Source organism: Somniosus microcephalus, chromosome 16, assembly GCF_052327205.1.
Source record: "Somniosus microcephalus isolate GS21.2 chromosome 16, FLI_Smic_1.0, whole genome shotgun sequence".
NCBI lineage: Eukaryota > Metazoa > Chordata > Chondrichthyes > Squaliformes > Somniosidae > Somniosus > Somniosus microcephalus.
The window spans coordinates 101765349-101782302 of NC_141002.1; the positions used below are offsets into that span (position 1 = coordinate 101765349).

A 16954-nucleotide genomic window follows, 5' to 3' on the forward strand; every position below is an offset into this window, starting at 1 on the left:
ACATGTACAACAGCTAATGAATACTGAAAATAAGGCACTGCTCGGAACGAGGCACTTTTATGCAATGGGGTGGCTAACAGCTAATCAACATGGCACAGGAAGACACAAATCCCTTGAATAGATAGCACTCAAAAGGGATGTCTTTTAATCTCTCCTGCCTTTCACCCTATCACAGACCTTCCCTTTTGTTCTTGCTTCCCCTGAACCTGTTTAAAAACTGTTACATGTCTAACTTGTTCCAGTTCTGATGAAAGGTAAATCGACCTGAAACGTTAATTCTGCTCCTCTCTCCGCAGCTGCTGCCTGACCTGCTGAGTGTTTCCAGCACTTCGTTTATATTGCTATTTATTGATCTTTGTTCTTGCATTCAGTGCACCTTAACAAGGCATAAACTACTGAGTAAGCACAACTGTTTCTGCTCGAAATAAACAGGGCAATAAGCACGCTGTAACTGGCAACACTGAAATTGACGTTAGTCATTTGCACTAACGGTTGATGTTTTTTGGCCAATATAAGCGACTGCCTGTTTTAAAGGTGGACTAAGTGGTGGGGACCATATCACCATCAGGCCAAGAAGTACAGGGCCGGGTCAATCACAAAGCAAACAGGACAATAGCTTTCCAGGTGCTTATGGTCCTGGAAATTGGGGACAGTATACGCACCCCCCCCACAGTGCATGGTGACTTTAGGTCGAAGAGAAGCTGTACTCCTGAGGAACTGAATTTATTGGAGAGTTAGTGATGGCTGGACTTGTATAGTTCTCATCGGAAAGTCAAAGACGACGTTTTTCCCCTCAATCACAACTCTATCGCCTTCCTTGCATGTGGAAAGAATCTTGTATTTAAATAATTAACAGCTACATTAGATGTACTAAGTTGTATCTTTAAAAAAAATGCTTTAAATCAACAAGGGAGCACCTTTGAGCCCCAGCTTAGTACAAGGGAACGGCAAGATGCCAGTAATGATTCTCAACACCAAAATGAGTTTTCCATAATCAAATGGAAATCTGTTGTGCAGCGACCAAGCAGTTCCCAAACAAAAAAAGGAGGAATCCTGCCACCCTGACACACTCTGATACAGCCCTCCACAGCCAGTTATACAATTGGTGAAACCCAACAGTGGGCTTCCAGCCTCTCCTCCCACTAGGGTTTCTATGTACCAAAGGAGGACTGCAGGCAAGTAGAAAAAAAGCTAACGCAGGTCTGTAAACAGAACTGTGCAGTTGTGTACTTACTCTGCTATGTCTGTATATCCACAGGAGGCAGCTGCGTGCAGTGGTATCCAACCCTCATTATCTGGCTGATTAATATTTGCAGAATGTTCCACGAGGAATTTCACCATATCCAGATTATCATCTATACACGCCTACAAAAGATATGAAAAATATTGTTTCACTATTTGCTACTGATACACACGGTGGAGTCAAAAAAATTTCAAGCGCACCTTCTTACAATATCATCTTAAAGCACTGTTACATGCACTGAATAAACAAAGTTAAGCGCAGAAATATTCTGCTCTCAAATTATAGTACGGTTTTTATTACTGGTAACCATGACCTAGATACAGAAGCTGCACTGCAAATTAGATCAACTCATTTTTTTTTAGTGTTCTCAATGAGTTTACTGATCAATGTTCCAGATCCAAGAGTCAGGTCAAGCAAATTAAACTTGAAAATTCAGGAAATTGTTCCCATGCGGATTTGAGCACCGGCATTCCTTTGGGAGGGAGTAGGGAACAGCAATGAACGAAGGACCAAAGCTTTCCAGATTCGGTTTTTTGAAGGGTGGGTGGAGGTAGAAGAGCAAATTAACAATTAGCAACAGAAAATGCTGTAAATTCACGACGGGTTTGTCAGCAAATGTTGAGAGAAGAAGACAGGTTCACATTTCAGATGTAGCACCTTCATCAGAACTCTGCTAACTCAGCGTTTCTCTTTTCAAATGCTGATGGACAAGCATTTTTATTTCATACTTAGTGTTTGCATTTCTTTGTCATTGGTAGAAAATAATTTGTGGAATATTTGAAACAAAATTCTTTCAAAAGAAAGCATTCAATGATTACCCTCAAACTAAAACTGTTACAATAAGGAGAATTGACATTTGAAACTGGGCTACTTCACAAATAATGTGGCCAAAACATTGAATGCAGTGAAGAACCTGGAGGACGAACTGAAGGATCTCTTAAATACAGTCAGCTCATGTTTCATCGACATTTCATGCAGGACAGTAGTGCAGGCACACAACACAATCAATCAGTCCTTATGAACCAGTTCAGTCAGGATATTAAAGGACACTTCATATATATATATTCAATTCATTAAATATATTCAAGAAGGAGTTAGATATATTTCTTAAGGCTAAAGGGATCAAGGGATATGGGGAGAAAGCAGGGACAGGGTACTGAGTTTGGATGATCAGCCATGATCTCATTAAATGGCGGAACAGGCTCGAGGGGCTGAATGGCCTACTCCTGCTCCTATCTTCTATGTTTCTGCGAGCTAATGATCATGCTTACTGAACTTGCACAAACACTCTGCATAGAAAAGGTCTTGCCAAAGCATTTGGCAAAGAGCAGTGTCACAACAACGTCCTGCACAAATAACAATCTATTTTAATGTGATTTATATCACCATCATGCGCTTCACAAATCTGTTCCTCATTCGAGTATGAAACCCTATAAAGTAAAACAAGGTACAAGACTATATTCAAATACTTCATTGTGCCAAATTGACAAAAAATAAATAATCCATATTTATTTTTCCGATTGGAATTCAACTGGTAATAGACATCAGTATTGTACCTTCGTGAAGAAATGTCTAGTCTAATTAAAAAGATAAACCAATCATACCACTTGGAACACGAGGTTGACTTGCTTTTAATAAAATAGGAACATAGGAACAGGAGGAGGCCATTCAGCCCCTTGAGCCTGTCCCGCCATTCAATGAGATCGTGGCTGATCTGTGACCTAACTCCATATACCCGCCTTTGGCCCCATCCCTTAATACCTTTGATCAACAAAAAATGATCAATCTCAAAGTTTTAAAATTAATTGATCTAGCATCAACTGCCGTTTGCAGAAGAGAGATCCAAACTTCTACCGCCCTTTGCGTGTTGATACTTGAGTGAAAGCCATACACCGCCAGAGTGACAGTGACAGAGAGAGGGGGGGAGGGAGGGAGAGGGAGATACAGAGTTAGAGAGAGCAGGAGATCAGTGCATGGGACAGTTTATATGAAATTGGTGAATGCTGTGATTGTAGCTCGGTGCTAGGCAGCGTAATTATTGAAATCTAGTTCACAATCTATCATCCCACTCTAGTCGAGACAATAATGATTAATCGTTCAAGATTATTTATTTTCTAAATCAGTGATGTATATAAATGGACAGCATAACAATGAGGCTAACTGCATTTGGATAAATACAATCGGTTCTTTCCTTCAAGACCCTCACTGGAATCCTACAAATTTGCAGGTTTTAAAGTCGTAGTGGATTAGAAACATATTTTTGATTAATGTTGAAATGTTTGAACCAATTCATTGAAACTAAACGCATGAAACTGGAATTTGATGCCAATGCTCTGCTGTGATATATTTGAACTGAAATTGTAGCCGACACCACTTACATGTGACTAAGTGTAATAAGTAATTGTACCTTAACGAGTTGCGAATTACTCACTGAATACCCGTTGCTGGCCAAAATGCTCAACACTGCAAACAGCAGCTTTATACAGTAATTCATTGCAACAGCAAATCGTTTGCACAATTTAAATGTGGCGCCTACCACACAAACCGCCCATATTTAAATCGGTCGAACGGAACAAACGATTTGCTGCACACACTTGAAAAAAATGGATGGGGCCAGCTCCTTCATGCACAATTGGATGTAACCGGTATGAAGGTATGACAACTAGGATTTTTCAAAAATCAATCATGCAACCCTGATATGCTCGGCAATGCACCTTCCCTACAAAAACTAACCCCCAGTGACCAGCTACAGTTTTTTCCACCCTTCCATTGCTATATTACCATTTAATATCATTAGATATCCTGGGGCAAAGCCATCAAAGAAATCGTCATGTCATTTTTCTCTTTTGGAAAAAAATTAAAATGTGCAAGACTAGTTTCAACAATGAAAATTAAGCACTTGATTGCTAAACAATTCCAAATAGTTGTATTATTTAAAAAACATTAACCGTGAAGAAAACTACATTTGGTTTCACCATTTCAAAATAAATATTCGGCAGAATTACTGGGTTTCGTTTCATTCACAGTATTGAACCTGTATGGGTGTTGGCCACTTTGAACACTCAACAGTCCATAGCACAACAACCTCAACCATTTCCTAACAACAACTAACTGACAACACCCATGGACCAGTGGTTACTTATCCAGAGTGTCGTTCAGGCCTCTACTTTTCAACAAGATCCTAAAGGTGATCTTTGTTCTAATTCATTGGTCAACGCATACTAAGGATTTCACAATCATATTCATATCAGAAACCATACTTTTAATATCAAGACCAGTGTTTTCACATGGAAGGTATGAAGATGTGCTGCCACCTATTTTGCTTTCCTAAAGGGATTGGGCAGCCTCCACAAAAGGTAGCGAAGGAAGAAGCATCAAGCTGTTCACGAGGGAAATCCATCCTTAAAGCTTTTCAAATGTCAGAAGCTGGAAGACAACAACTAAGAGGACTCCTGTATAGATGGTGTCAAGCAACAGACATCCCCCACCACTTCCTGGGATGCAGCGCATTATTCTGAACTGTACTTTCAGCTCTTTGGCTGGAAACGCCAATTGCGATTTGAGTGACAAAAGTTACAGCTGTTTTTAAATTCTCAGCACTTAAGGTGTTAAAAACCAGCTTCATTCTCAAATCATCTCTCAGCTTAACTAGTAACTGGATGTAAAGTTGCACCGATTGTTCAGCTGGTCACGGAGACTACAAATGACCAATTCCAGTAGGATCGTGCGGTTTCATTACATTTTCCCCAGATGCGTCGCATGACAACTTTTTGAAACGAACAATTATTTAAATTCAAAGCTTAAGTTTTGCAAATCAATGTACACTTTTCAAAGCAGAGTTTTAGCTGAAGTTCACAGAGACTGTCTGCAATTCTAGAGTTAGTTGAGGCATTAACTCACGGATAATGAAAAATGGGAAAAAGAATCACTACTTACTATCGTCATAGTTTTAGCACAAGTTGTAAACCAATGTTCACTATGCAATAATTTAGCAAAGCTTCACCACTAATGTAAATATACACTTAATGCTCCTATTATTCATTTATGGTTTAATAAACATATTTGGCATTTAAAGCCCAAAAATAAGTTTGTGTGTTACTCTGCCACTTTCAAGGACAGAGCACCCAAGAAAACACAGGATACAACTAGTAGCCAAAGGAGAGTAAAAAAGATGATCGGTTTGTTAAGCAAGTTAAAACATGCTCTAGGGCATGGGAATCTCGAGCTCACCTTTGAGAATAGTCTGAAACATAGAAATCAAAAACATTTAGAGGGGAAAAGAGCAATGTGCGGAAATTGTTTCACAGAGCACCAAGGCACAGATCAAGTTGAGGACGTGGTTGAACTGGAGTTTTGTACAGAAGCTAAACTTTTTTAAACAAGTGCCAAACTTCTTAACTACTTCTGTTGTTTCTATTTCAATTAGGATATCAAAGTTGTACAGAAGTTGGTGGGTGGGTGGGTGGACCTGAATTTGCAGCAACCATCTCCCAAACTTGTCAGATCAAAGCAACAATGCTTTGAGTACATTAAAGTTCCCACAGATACTTCTTACAAGTAACACTGAACAGCTGCCAATGAGCAGGCCGAGTTTCAACTACCCTTGGCGCTTCCTGCCCTGACAGAATACAAGTCCCGATACCAAACGACCATGCTTTTCGGGATGGGGTCACATTACGATTTCACATGAGAAATGGTTGTCGAGTTTGGCAAATACATGGAACTGATGGAGAAACTGAAGTTCAATACTCAAGTAATATATCTAGTCACTACAGGAAACACCAGATCCATAATCAGCACCTGTGAAGAGACACTCGACCAGGAAACACCAAGACTGGTTCGACGAGAACGACTAGGAGCTAATAAGCCGCAAGCGCAAGGCATTCCTGATCTGGAAACAGCAACACAACCCGAGAGCAAAAAAGCAGCTCTACAGACACCTGAAGGCCGAGGTCCAACAAAAAACTCGCGACCTAAAGAACAGATGGTGGGTGGAGAAAGCGCAGGAGATCCAGCAACTAGCCGACAACCACGACGTGCATGGATTCTTTAGTACAGTCAAGACCATCGACAGCCCAAGCACCCAAGGTCCTACCCCACTGCGGGCTAAGAACAGAGAGGTACTCATCAAGGACGGCGAGGCTGTCAGTGCCCGCTGGAAGGAGCACTTCGAAGATCTCCTTAACCGAGACTCTGTCTTCGACGCAGGTATCCTCAACTCCATCCCGTAACATGCTACCAGCCACCATTTCAGCACACCACCAGCCTGGCATGAGGTTGAAAAGGCCATCCGACAACTGAAAAACAAGGCCTAAGGAGCAGATGGCATCCCTGCCGAGGCACTAAAGCATGGCGGAGAAGTACTACTGGCACAAGTTCATGAACTCATTTCTCTTATCTGGAAGGAGCAGAGCATGCCAGGGGATCTCAGAGATGCTGTAATCGTGACCATCTTCAAGAAAGATGACTGGTCCAATTGCGGTAATTACAGAGGAGTTTCCCTGCTGTCTGCCACAAGGAAAGTCATCGCAAGAATCCTCCTCAATCGCCTTCTCCCACTGGCTGAAGAGCTCCTCCCAGAGTCGCAATGCGGATTCCACCCACTAAGGGGCACAATGGACATGATCTTCGCCGCACAACTACAAGAGAAATGCAGGGAACAGCACCAACCGCTGTACATGGCCTTCTTTGATCTCACAAAGGCCTTCGACACTATCAACCGTGAGGGATTATGGAGTGTCCTCCTCAAATTCGGCTGCCCTCAAAGGTTTGTCACCATCCTCCGCCTGCTTCACGACGACATGCAAGCCGTGATCCTGACCAATGGTTCCACCACAGACCCAATTCACGTACGGACCGGGGTCAAGCAAGGCTGTGTCATTGCACCAACGCTCTTCTCCATCTTCCTTGCTGCAATGCTCCATCTCACCATCAGTAAACTCCCCGCTGGAGTGCAGCTAATGTACAGAACAAACAGGAAACTGTTCAACTTCCGTCGCCTCTAGTCCAGATCCAAGGTCATCCTATCCTCCGTCGTCGAATTACAGTCTGCAGACGATGCTTGCGTCTGCGCTCACTCTGAGGTCGAACTCCAAACCATCGTCAACACCTTCACCGAAGCGTACGAGAGCACGGGTCTTACACTAAACATCCGTAAGACAAAGGTCCTCTACAACCTGCCCTCGCCACACGGTACTGCCCCCCGATTATCAAAATCCATGACAAGGCCTTGGACAACGTGGACCACTTTCCACACCTCGGGAGCCTACTGTCAACAAGGGCAGACGTCAATGACCAAGTCCAACACCGCCTTCAGGGTGCCAGTGCAGCCTTCGGTCGCCTGAGGATGAGTGCGTTTGAAGACCAGGACCTCAAACCCGGTACTAAGCTCATGGTCTACATAGCAGTAGTGATACCCACCCTGCTGTATGCCTCAGAGACATGGACCATGTACAACAGGCACCTCAAAGCACTGGAGAGGTACCACCAACACTGCCCCCGCATCGAAGCTTTGACCACGCTCCATCAGCTCCGATGGACGGGTCACATTGTTCGCATGCCTGATACGAGACTCCCAAAACAAGCACTCTACTCTGAGCTCCGACACAGCAAGAGAGCCCCAAGTAGGCAGAGGAAATGCTTCAAGGACACCCTCAAAGCCTCCTTGAAAAAGTGCAACATCCCCACTGACACCTGGGAATCCCTGGCCCAAGACCGCACAAAGTGGAGAAGAAACACCTCGAGTCTCTTCACCGGGAGCAAGCAGAAGCCAAGCACAAGGAGCACACGTCAACCCAAGCGCCCCACCCACCCGCCCCTTCAACCAACGCCTGCCCCACCTGTGACAGACTGTAGGTCCCACATTGGACTCATCAGTCACCTGCGAACTCATTTTTAAGTCGTCCTCGGTTCCGAGGGACTGCCTAAGAGAAAGAGGAGACAGGAAACACCAGATAGCACAAAAAAACCCTACAATATTGATTTATTAATTCATGAGCAGTATTGGCCACATTTATCACCCACCCCCAGATGCCAGGAGCTGGTGGGCCTTCTTGAACTGCTGCTGTCCTCGTAGTGACAGTGCTCCCATGATGGTGTTGGGTAGAGATATTAACCCAACAACAATGAAAGAGTCCAAATCGTTGAAGGTGGCAGGGCAGGTTGAGGAAGCTGTTAACAAAGCATACTGGATCCTGGGCTTTATAAATAGAGGCATTGAGTACAAAAGCAAGGAAGTTATGATGAACCTTTATAAAACACTGGTTCGTCCTCCACTGGAGTATTGTGTCCAATTCTGGGCACCGCACTTTAGGATGAATGTGAAGGCCTTAACATGGGTGCAGAAAAGATTTATAAGAATGGTTCCAGGGATGAGGGTACTTCAGTTACGTGGATAGACTGGTGAAGCTGGGGTTGTTCGCCTTAAAGCAGAGAAGGTTGAGAGGACATTTGATAGGTGTTCAAAATCATGAGGGGTCTAAACAGAGTGGAGAGAAAAACTGTTCCCATTGGCGGAAGGGTCGAGAACCAGAGGACAAAGATTTAAGGTGATTGGCAGAAAATCTAAAGGCGACATGAGGAAAAACTTTTTTACGCAGCGAGTGGTTAGGATCTGGAATGCACTGCCTGAAAGGGTGGTGGAGGCAGACTCAATTGTGGCTTTCAAAAGGGAATGGGAGAAGTACCTGAAGGAAAAGAAATTGCAGGGCTATGGGGAAAGGGCAGGGGAGCAGGACATGCTGAAGTACTCTTTGCAGAGAGCCAGTATGGGCTCGACAGGCTGAATGGTCTCCTTCTGTGCTGTAACCGTTCTATGAAATCAGGGTGGTGTGCCATTATGACCGAGATCTTTGAGGTGATGGTGTTCCCATAACTTTGCTGCTTTTTTCCTTTCAGCAATAGAAATTGCAGGGAAGGAGGTGCCACTGAATGAGGTGGACAGCCCTTGCTGCATCTGGTTATGCTATGCCAGAACTAGGATTACTAAATGCTCCATTCTCCAGCAATGATAGCCTTACGCAAATTTATATAATGTTCAAATTAAGGGAAAAAACATGCATTTATATCGCGCCTTTCATGACCTCAGGAAGTCCCAAAGCGCTTTACAACCAATGAAGTACTTATTGAAGTGCAGTCACTGTTGAAATGCAGGAAACACAGCAGCCAATTTGTGCACAGCAATTTTATTCGTTCCTGGGATGTGGGCATCACTGGCAAGGCCAGCATTTATTGCCCATCCCTAGTTGCCCTTGAGAAGGTGGTGGTGAGCCGCCTTCTTGAACCGCTGCAGTCCATGTGGTGAAGGTGCTCCCACAGTGTTGTTAGGGAGGGAGTTCCAGGATTTTGACCCAGCGACGATGAAGGAACGGCTGATATAATTCCAAGTCAGGATGGTGTGTGTGACTTGGAGGGGAACTTGGAGGTGGTGGTGTTCCTGCGCCTGCTGTCTTTGTCCTTCTAGGTGGAAGAGGTTGCGGGTTTGGGAGGTGCTACCGAAGAAGCCTTGGCGAGTTGCTGCAGTGCATCTTGGAGATGGTACACACTGCAGCCACGGTACGCCGGTGGTGGAGGGAGTGAATGTTTAAGGTGGTGGCTGGGTGCCAATCAAACGGGCTGCTTTGTCTTGGACGGTGTTGAGCTTCTTGAGTGTTGTTGGAGCTGCACTGATCCAGGCAAGTGGGGAGTATTCCATCACACTCCTGACTTGTGCCTTGTAGATGGTGGAAAGGCTTTGGGGAGTCAGGAGGTGAGACACTTGCCGCAGAATTCCAAGCCTCTGACCTGCTCTTGTTGCCACAGTATTTATGTGGCTGGTCCAGTTAAGTTTCTGGTCAATGGCGACCCCCAGGATGTTGATGGTGGGGATTCGGCGATGGTATTGCCGTTGAATGTCAAGGGGCAGTGGTTAGATGCTCACTTTTTTGGGGGGGAGATGGTCATTGTCTGGTACTTGCATGGCGTGAATACTACCTGCCACTTATCAGCCCAAGCCTGAATGTTGTCCAGGTCTTGCTGCATGCGGGCATGGACTGTTTCATTATCTGAGGAGTTGCGAATGGCACAGAACACTGCAGTCATCAGCGAACAACCCCACTTCTGACCTTACTCACTCCTGCTCCCACAAACAGCAATGTGATAACCCGATAAACTGTTTTTGTTATGTTAATTGAGGGATAAATATTGGCAAAGACACCGGGGAGAACTCCCCTGCTCTTCTTCCAAATGGTGCCGTGGGCTTATTTATGTGTACCTGAGAGAGCAGGCAGGGCCTCGGTTTAACTTCACCTCCAACAGTGCAGCATTCCATCAGCACTGCACTGGACTGTCAGCCTAGACTTTTGTGCTCGAGTCTTTGGAGTGGGACTTGAACCCACAACCTTCTGACTCAGAGGCGTGAGTGCTACCCACTGAGCCACGGCTGGCACAAGAATGAATTCATGAGACTTAGAATGGGCGACCACAGGAGAGAGACAGGAAAAGAGTTCCAGAAAATAAAGCAACTTCGAAATGCTGAACCTCACAAGTGAAGGCGGCAAATTATCATGTTACGAAACGCTGGCGAGTGCTGCAAATTGACATCGTACAGCGGTTCACTAATAGTGGAGAATATATTTTAGCTTTTGTTCACACACCCACTCCAATGAGGGAGGAGGTAACAACCAGTGCAGCTTTGCAGTCTGCTCGCTTGACAAAACAACATCGAACAAGGTGCTTCCACTGATCATATTTTTTTAATTGCTCATGACAATAAGATGAGGTGAGGTGCCAAGTATAAAAGAAGACTGATTTAATTCAAGAGAATCTGCACAAATGAAGTGGGTGACTTGAGAAACTGCCGATGGATTTTACTGCAGACTATGTAATTCACATTGGAATGGGAAGCATGAAACACATGTACATGAAGAAGCGTCCATTCGCGAAAGGTTGAAAAGTAGAAAGGATTTGGAGTGATGAACCTTTCCATTCACTGAGTGGTTGTCAACAAGGGTAGCCAAGTGCTGGGTTGCAACTCAAGGTCATGTGTCTACAAGTCAAAGTGAGCTATTCTAATCTTGCACACATAATTGGGAGGGGACACATTTGGCATAGTGTGATCAATTTCAGGAATCATGCCTTCAAAAGAGATTGATGCACTGAAGATGGTTCAGAGATGAGTAACAAGGGTGTTGCCTTGACTTAAAGTACCAAGATATGGAAGAGTAGACACAGAACTGGACCGGTTTCCATTGGAAAAAATCCAGCTGCAGATGTAAAAAGGATGTTTAACTTGGTGTGAATGTAGTATGATAGGATAAAATTAGAAAATTGACAGAGGGCATCGGTCAAAAAAATCACCGCCTCCTCCACCAAGCAATGGATTTGTTGAGCAGATTTGCAGCTGAATCAGTAAATACTGAAAGTGACCTCCTCCGAAAGAGAAATGATCTGTTCAAGAAAGTGACTGAAGTCTCAACGTTTCAATATGGCTAAATAGAATGCTCTAGACCATAATGGACTATGCGCTACTGCGAACCAGAGAAATGTCATGGGGAAACATCGAACAAGGGTTAAACAACAGGATAGAAATTGTGCAGTTTTGACCATCTGAGTGTCACAATGAAATGTTCACAAGCCCCCTCAGGCAATTCAGTAAGTTGGGCACCATGGACGGGTCTGGGGAAGGACGAGGCTACATGTGCTTTGTACATTATTCCAATTTTACTATGCACTTTGTTTAAATGTTAAGAGTCTAAAGTGCGATATTTATAAATACATATGAAAATTATACTCCTTGCTGTGATAAGATTACATTTAATCACACTCCCTCTCTTGGAAGGATATGCTGCTGCAAAGATGACAGTCCATCTATATGTAATTTTTGAACAGCTATCTTGTATTTAATTTAGGACGAGAACTTACAGCCAAAATACCACTTGATATGACCACAGAAATTTACAGCACAGAAGGAGGCCATTCAACCCATCATCTCTGTGCTCGATCTTCAACTGGAGAAACAACCCAATGTCAGCCACCATATTGATTACTGACCCACCTGAATATATAGCTCTGTAAATCAATGACCCATAAGAACAGTAATTGTGTATTGTGAATGACTAAAAAAAAATTGTGCACACAAGCCCGACTCTCTGGATCCTGGAGTTAAAGTTCTGCGACACTGCCTGATTTCCAATGGGCCATAATAGCATCCAACGGCCCTTAAAAATACTGCAATCAATTTAGTTCGCTCACTTCCTTCAACCTGCTGGTTGTTTTTAGGTCATTTACCTATTTGTTCATTTCTTACATCTAACTGCCCACTAATGTTTAAGGCAATATATATTGTTCAATTAACAGTTTAATTAAAAAAATTAATATGGTACTTGAGCCAATCAGGTGCAATTGTGCCATTTTTAGCTGTGACGTATATTTCCCCTGCACCATTAATGCACCAGAGATGCAAGATTTAATTAGACAGATAGATGGTATCACAGCTGTAGTGATCAAATTGAAAATGCAAACTCAAATTCGCAAAGTTCTCTTAATCCTGACTAATAAATGGCTGAAATTGTTCTGAAACACATGTTTTCAAACACATCCACGGAAGTCATTTTCAGTGGAAGAATAAACTATTTTGACACCTGATTTGCCATTTTGTGAACAGAAATGATGTGAACAGTTCTCTACTCAATGCTAAAACACAAACTTTCAGGTAAAACTAGATATATATAAAAAAAAACTCAGAATTATTGATCCACTATGTTCCATCACACAGGTACAGCATGACGACAGCAGAGATGTTAAATGAAAGACCAATAAATAAAACTGCATATGATGCAACTATCCTCGTCACGAACAGAGTAAGAATTTGGTTTTATTTCACTTACGAGACCAACCTGTGCGACTCACAAAATTAAATTCCCTGCAAGTTATTGTTACCATCACCATTTTTTTTCTCCAAAAGGACATCCAATTGTGGTCTCAAGGACCCACAAAAAGCTTTACTCCTCAGAATGCATTCTTAAACTGGTTTTAATTTCACAAACAGATATCGAGGCTTTTTAAAGGCAGTGGGTTAGATACCTCTGAAACCTTGATGCAAGTTCAGGCCAAACTGATGGGATCAAAGTCCACTCTGACTGCGGGCTGGAAGTGTCCCAAGCTTCAATCGTCTTCGAGCCCCCTGCCCAGTAGTCTCAAATCATTTCCTCATTGACATTGGCACTGAATTCATCATCGCACACAGAAGCCACTGGGTGACAGATATGGGAAAAGAACAAAATGCCTGGTGTCGGAAGCGGCTCCGGCACATTTTTGGAACAGAGCAGAGGGAGCTTTATTCTTCAGCTCGCCATGTTACGCCCGACAAGGGAGCGCTCAATGCCAATGCTCAAAATTCAAACTGTACTACTTCCCAGCACGAACATCCCTCATCTCAACACGGGCCAAATTAACAGCAAGTCAAAAAAGTGTTTCAATATTGAAAAATTCCAGGTTACACCATTTTACAAAAAATGTTTGCTAGCTAACAAAATCAATATATTTATACATGGACCAATTTTGGGGGAATGCAGATTCACTTTTCGTTTTAAGAGGCGGTTAAATATACCAGGATCAACAATTGTAATGAATGGATATAGCTTCCAAGTGCAACCCACCCCAATATTGTTTCAGGCTTCAGTAAGAACTAGTATGTCAAACCAACCTTGGCAACAATGTAACATGACCAACAGGTTGTGTGTGTGGTGGGGGGGGGGCGGGGTGATGAGATAGAAGAGAAGACAGACACGGGGGAAAAATCACCAGCGCCTACTAATTAAATCCCACCCCCGACCACAGATGAGGCAGTATAAATTATGCAAAAATTACTGAATTCAGGACTGAAAGGGTCAACACAACCATTTGGAAACATATTCCCCTTGGAAGCAGGACAGCACAGATTAAGCAGAATGATACCGGGGCTTAAATGGTTAAATTAAGACAACACATTGCATTAACTTGGTTTGTATTCCTTGCATTTAGAAGGTTGAGGGGTGATCTAATCGAGGTGTTTAAAATGATTGGGATTCGATAGGGAAGATGCAGAAAGTACTATTTCATCTGGTGGGGGAATCCATAAGAGAGCATAATCCTAAAGTTAGCCTTAGGCCATTCAGGAGTGAAATCAGGAAGCACTTTTTCCAAACTAATAGTATGGGAAATCTGGAACTCACTCCCCCAAATGACTATGGAGCCGGAGTCTATTGACATTTTTAAGACAGGGATCGATAGATTTTTGGTATCAAGGGATATGGAACAAAGGCGGCTGGATGGAGTTGAAGTACAGATCAGCCATGATCTAAATGAATGGCGGAACATGTTCAAGGGGCTGAATGGCCCACTCCTTTCCCACTAGGAACCACCAAAACAACTTGGTTTACTTGACCGGATTGATTTATTTTTTTATTTTTTTTAAATCACTCATCTTCTTCAACTACAAACTTAATTTTCATAATACTGTGCAAATTATGGCATTACATTTTGACCTTCAGGTAAGTAAATCTCAACCACGACTTGTTCCAAGTGTTTAGTTTACAATATCACCTCAGACGCGGTACTGCCTTGTAACATGCCATTGGTCGTTATCCACTCTCTGTCCGCTGGTATCTGAATACAGGCCTTAACGATGTCAACATTTAATGACCCAAGTATATAAAATCAAAAATATTGCAGCTCTGGCATTCTGATGATCACTACTTCTGGCTTTTAAATTGGAAAAACACATTACAAGAAAGTCAAGAGTTCTCGAATCAGTAATAACTTGAGAACTCTTAAAAATACATGTTGCGCCATACAAGGCTATACTTTAAAAGGAACTGAAAGCTTCAGGTTTTTATAACCCCGTCTAGCAGGAGTGAACGGTTTCCTAATCTTTCCCTTTTTTTGAAAAATCAGTTTGCAAAACTGCAGGTTCAGCTTAAAAAACATTGGTGCTGCAATCCCTGCTGCACAAAACATGACAATGTACAGTACAGGGCTTTTAATGTGGGGGGGGGGGGGGGGAAGAGAAATAAAGAGGGGAAAAAAAGGACGCTCGCTCACACAGCTAACTGAAAAGTTAACTTTAAAAAAGCACGTCTCCAAGTTAAACTGGACCATCTGTTCTGCAGCTATTTTCAGCACATTTTTACATGGGTTGCGCTGATGATTTGAGATAGACAGTATCAACGTATTATAGCTTTAAATGGAGTATTTCTGTAGACAACCAAGGGTCAATAAAAATTCACAAAGAACACAATTGATTCCAGAAGCACAGCAAGCCATGGCTGAGACCCCTAAAATACATCGCACAAAGAAATTAACCTCAGCGGTGAAGATTCAAACTCTGGCTGCATATTGGCTGGGACATACCGTGGTGATCATTGTTCCCCTGCTCTGACTATTCATAACTCGGCTAAGGGCTAAGAGCTGGCTGTGGCCTGATTTGTATTTTCTGGTCCCAGGAGTAGATAGATGCATCGTGATCAAGGGCAACCTACTTTAGTACCACTTTCTATGCATAGGAATCTTGCTCGTTTCAGGATAATTTGTCTTTTCAAATCAATTTCAGATTTCATTTTGCTATTGACATTCCTAGATGTTCTGAAATTTCAATAAGAGTTGACTGATGATTTACTCCTTGCTACTACTCTGGTTTCTGTGGTTTAAACTCTTTGAAACTTTGAGAGAAAAGTTTAAGAAATCCACCGTCTCTGACCGAAGTACAAGATATCCCAGGAGGAGTTGGGATGAGGTTTAAGCAGAATACCAAAAGTGGTTTGGCCACTAAATTCCATGTGACGCAACAGTTGCACATTTCACTTCTGCACATTGCAGGTTTCAAGTATTTCTTATCTGTCTCAATACCAAGTAATGGCGATAAAAATGATCATTTGATCCCAGGAACCAATAAGAGGAACTTGCCAAGTTTGGCTGATATGTTTTAAGTTGCTGTGGTGGCAAGTTACAGAAGTGTTCATCCAGAGATGGAGAAACTCCAATAACCTCTCCAACCTCAGGAGAGATTAATATTGCAAGTTACAAGAAGTAATTGCAAAAGTGTAAACTTGGTATAAATCTTTCACTGCAAGAAATCCAACCAGCAAAAAAAAAAAAAAAATTGGCATCTAATCAACCAGCATTCTGGGTCCCAAATTCAATCTCTGTCAAGTGCCAAGTTAGCCAGGGCAGGACAGTACTACAATTACAAAAGCAAAATACTGCGGATGCTGGAAATCTAAAATAAAAACAGAAAATGCTGGAAATACTCAGGTCAGGCAGCATCTGTGGAGAGAGAGAAACAGAGTTAATGTTTCAGGTCGATGAGTTCTGACGAAGGGTCATCGACCTGAAACATTAACTCTGTTTCTCTCTCTACAGATGCTGCCTGACCTGCTGAGTATTTCCAGCATTTTCTGTTTTTATTTCAGTACTACAATTGGTCTTAAAAAATGGGCCAGGGATCCCACTCGTGATCACCCTCATCAACACTTGCTTTACATAAGAACATAAGAAATAGGAGCAGGAGTCAGTCATTTGGCCCCTCGAGCCTGCTCCACCATTCAATAAGATCATGGCTGATCTGATCTTGGCCTCAACTCCACTTCCCTGCCCGCTCCCCATAACCCTCGACTCCCTTATCGTTCAAAAATCTGTCTATCTCCACCGTAAATATATTCAATGACCCAGCCTCCACCGCTCTCTGGGCAAGAGAAT

The 16954-nt window shown here is 42.9% G+C and overlaps 1 protein-coding gene across 23 annotated transcripts in view; it reads right to left on the reverse strand.

The window, feature by feature from the left end:
* Positions 1 to 16954, reverse strand: part of ppp1r12a (protein phosphatase 1, regulatory subunit 12A) — a 189276-nt gene that overhangs the window by 123840 nt on the left and 48482 nt on the right. For all 23 annotated transcript variants that reach the window (XM_086009567.1, XM_086009575.1, XM_086009565.1 and 20 more), the window contains exon 2: positions 1235 to 1365. In XM_086009567.1, the coding sequence (XP_085865693.1) occupies positions 1235 to 1365 (131 nt within the window). The remainder of the gene's footprint in view (positions 1 to 1234; positions 1366 to 16954) is intronic.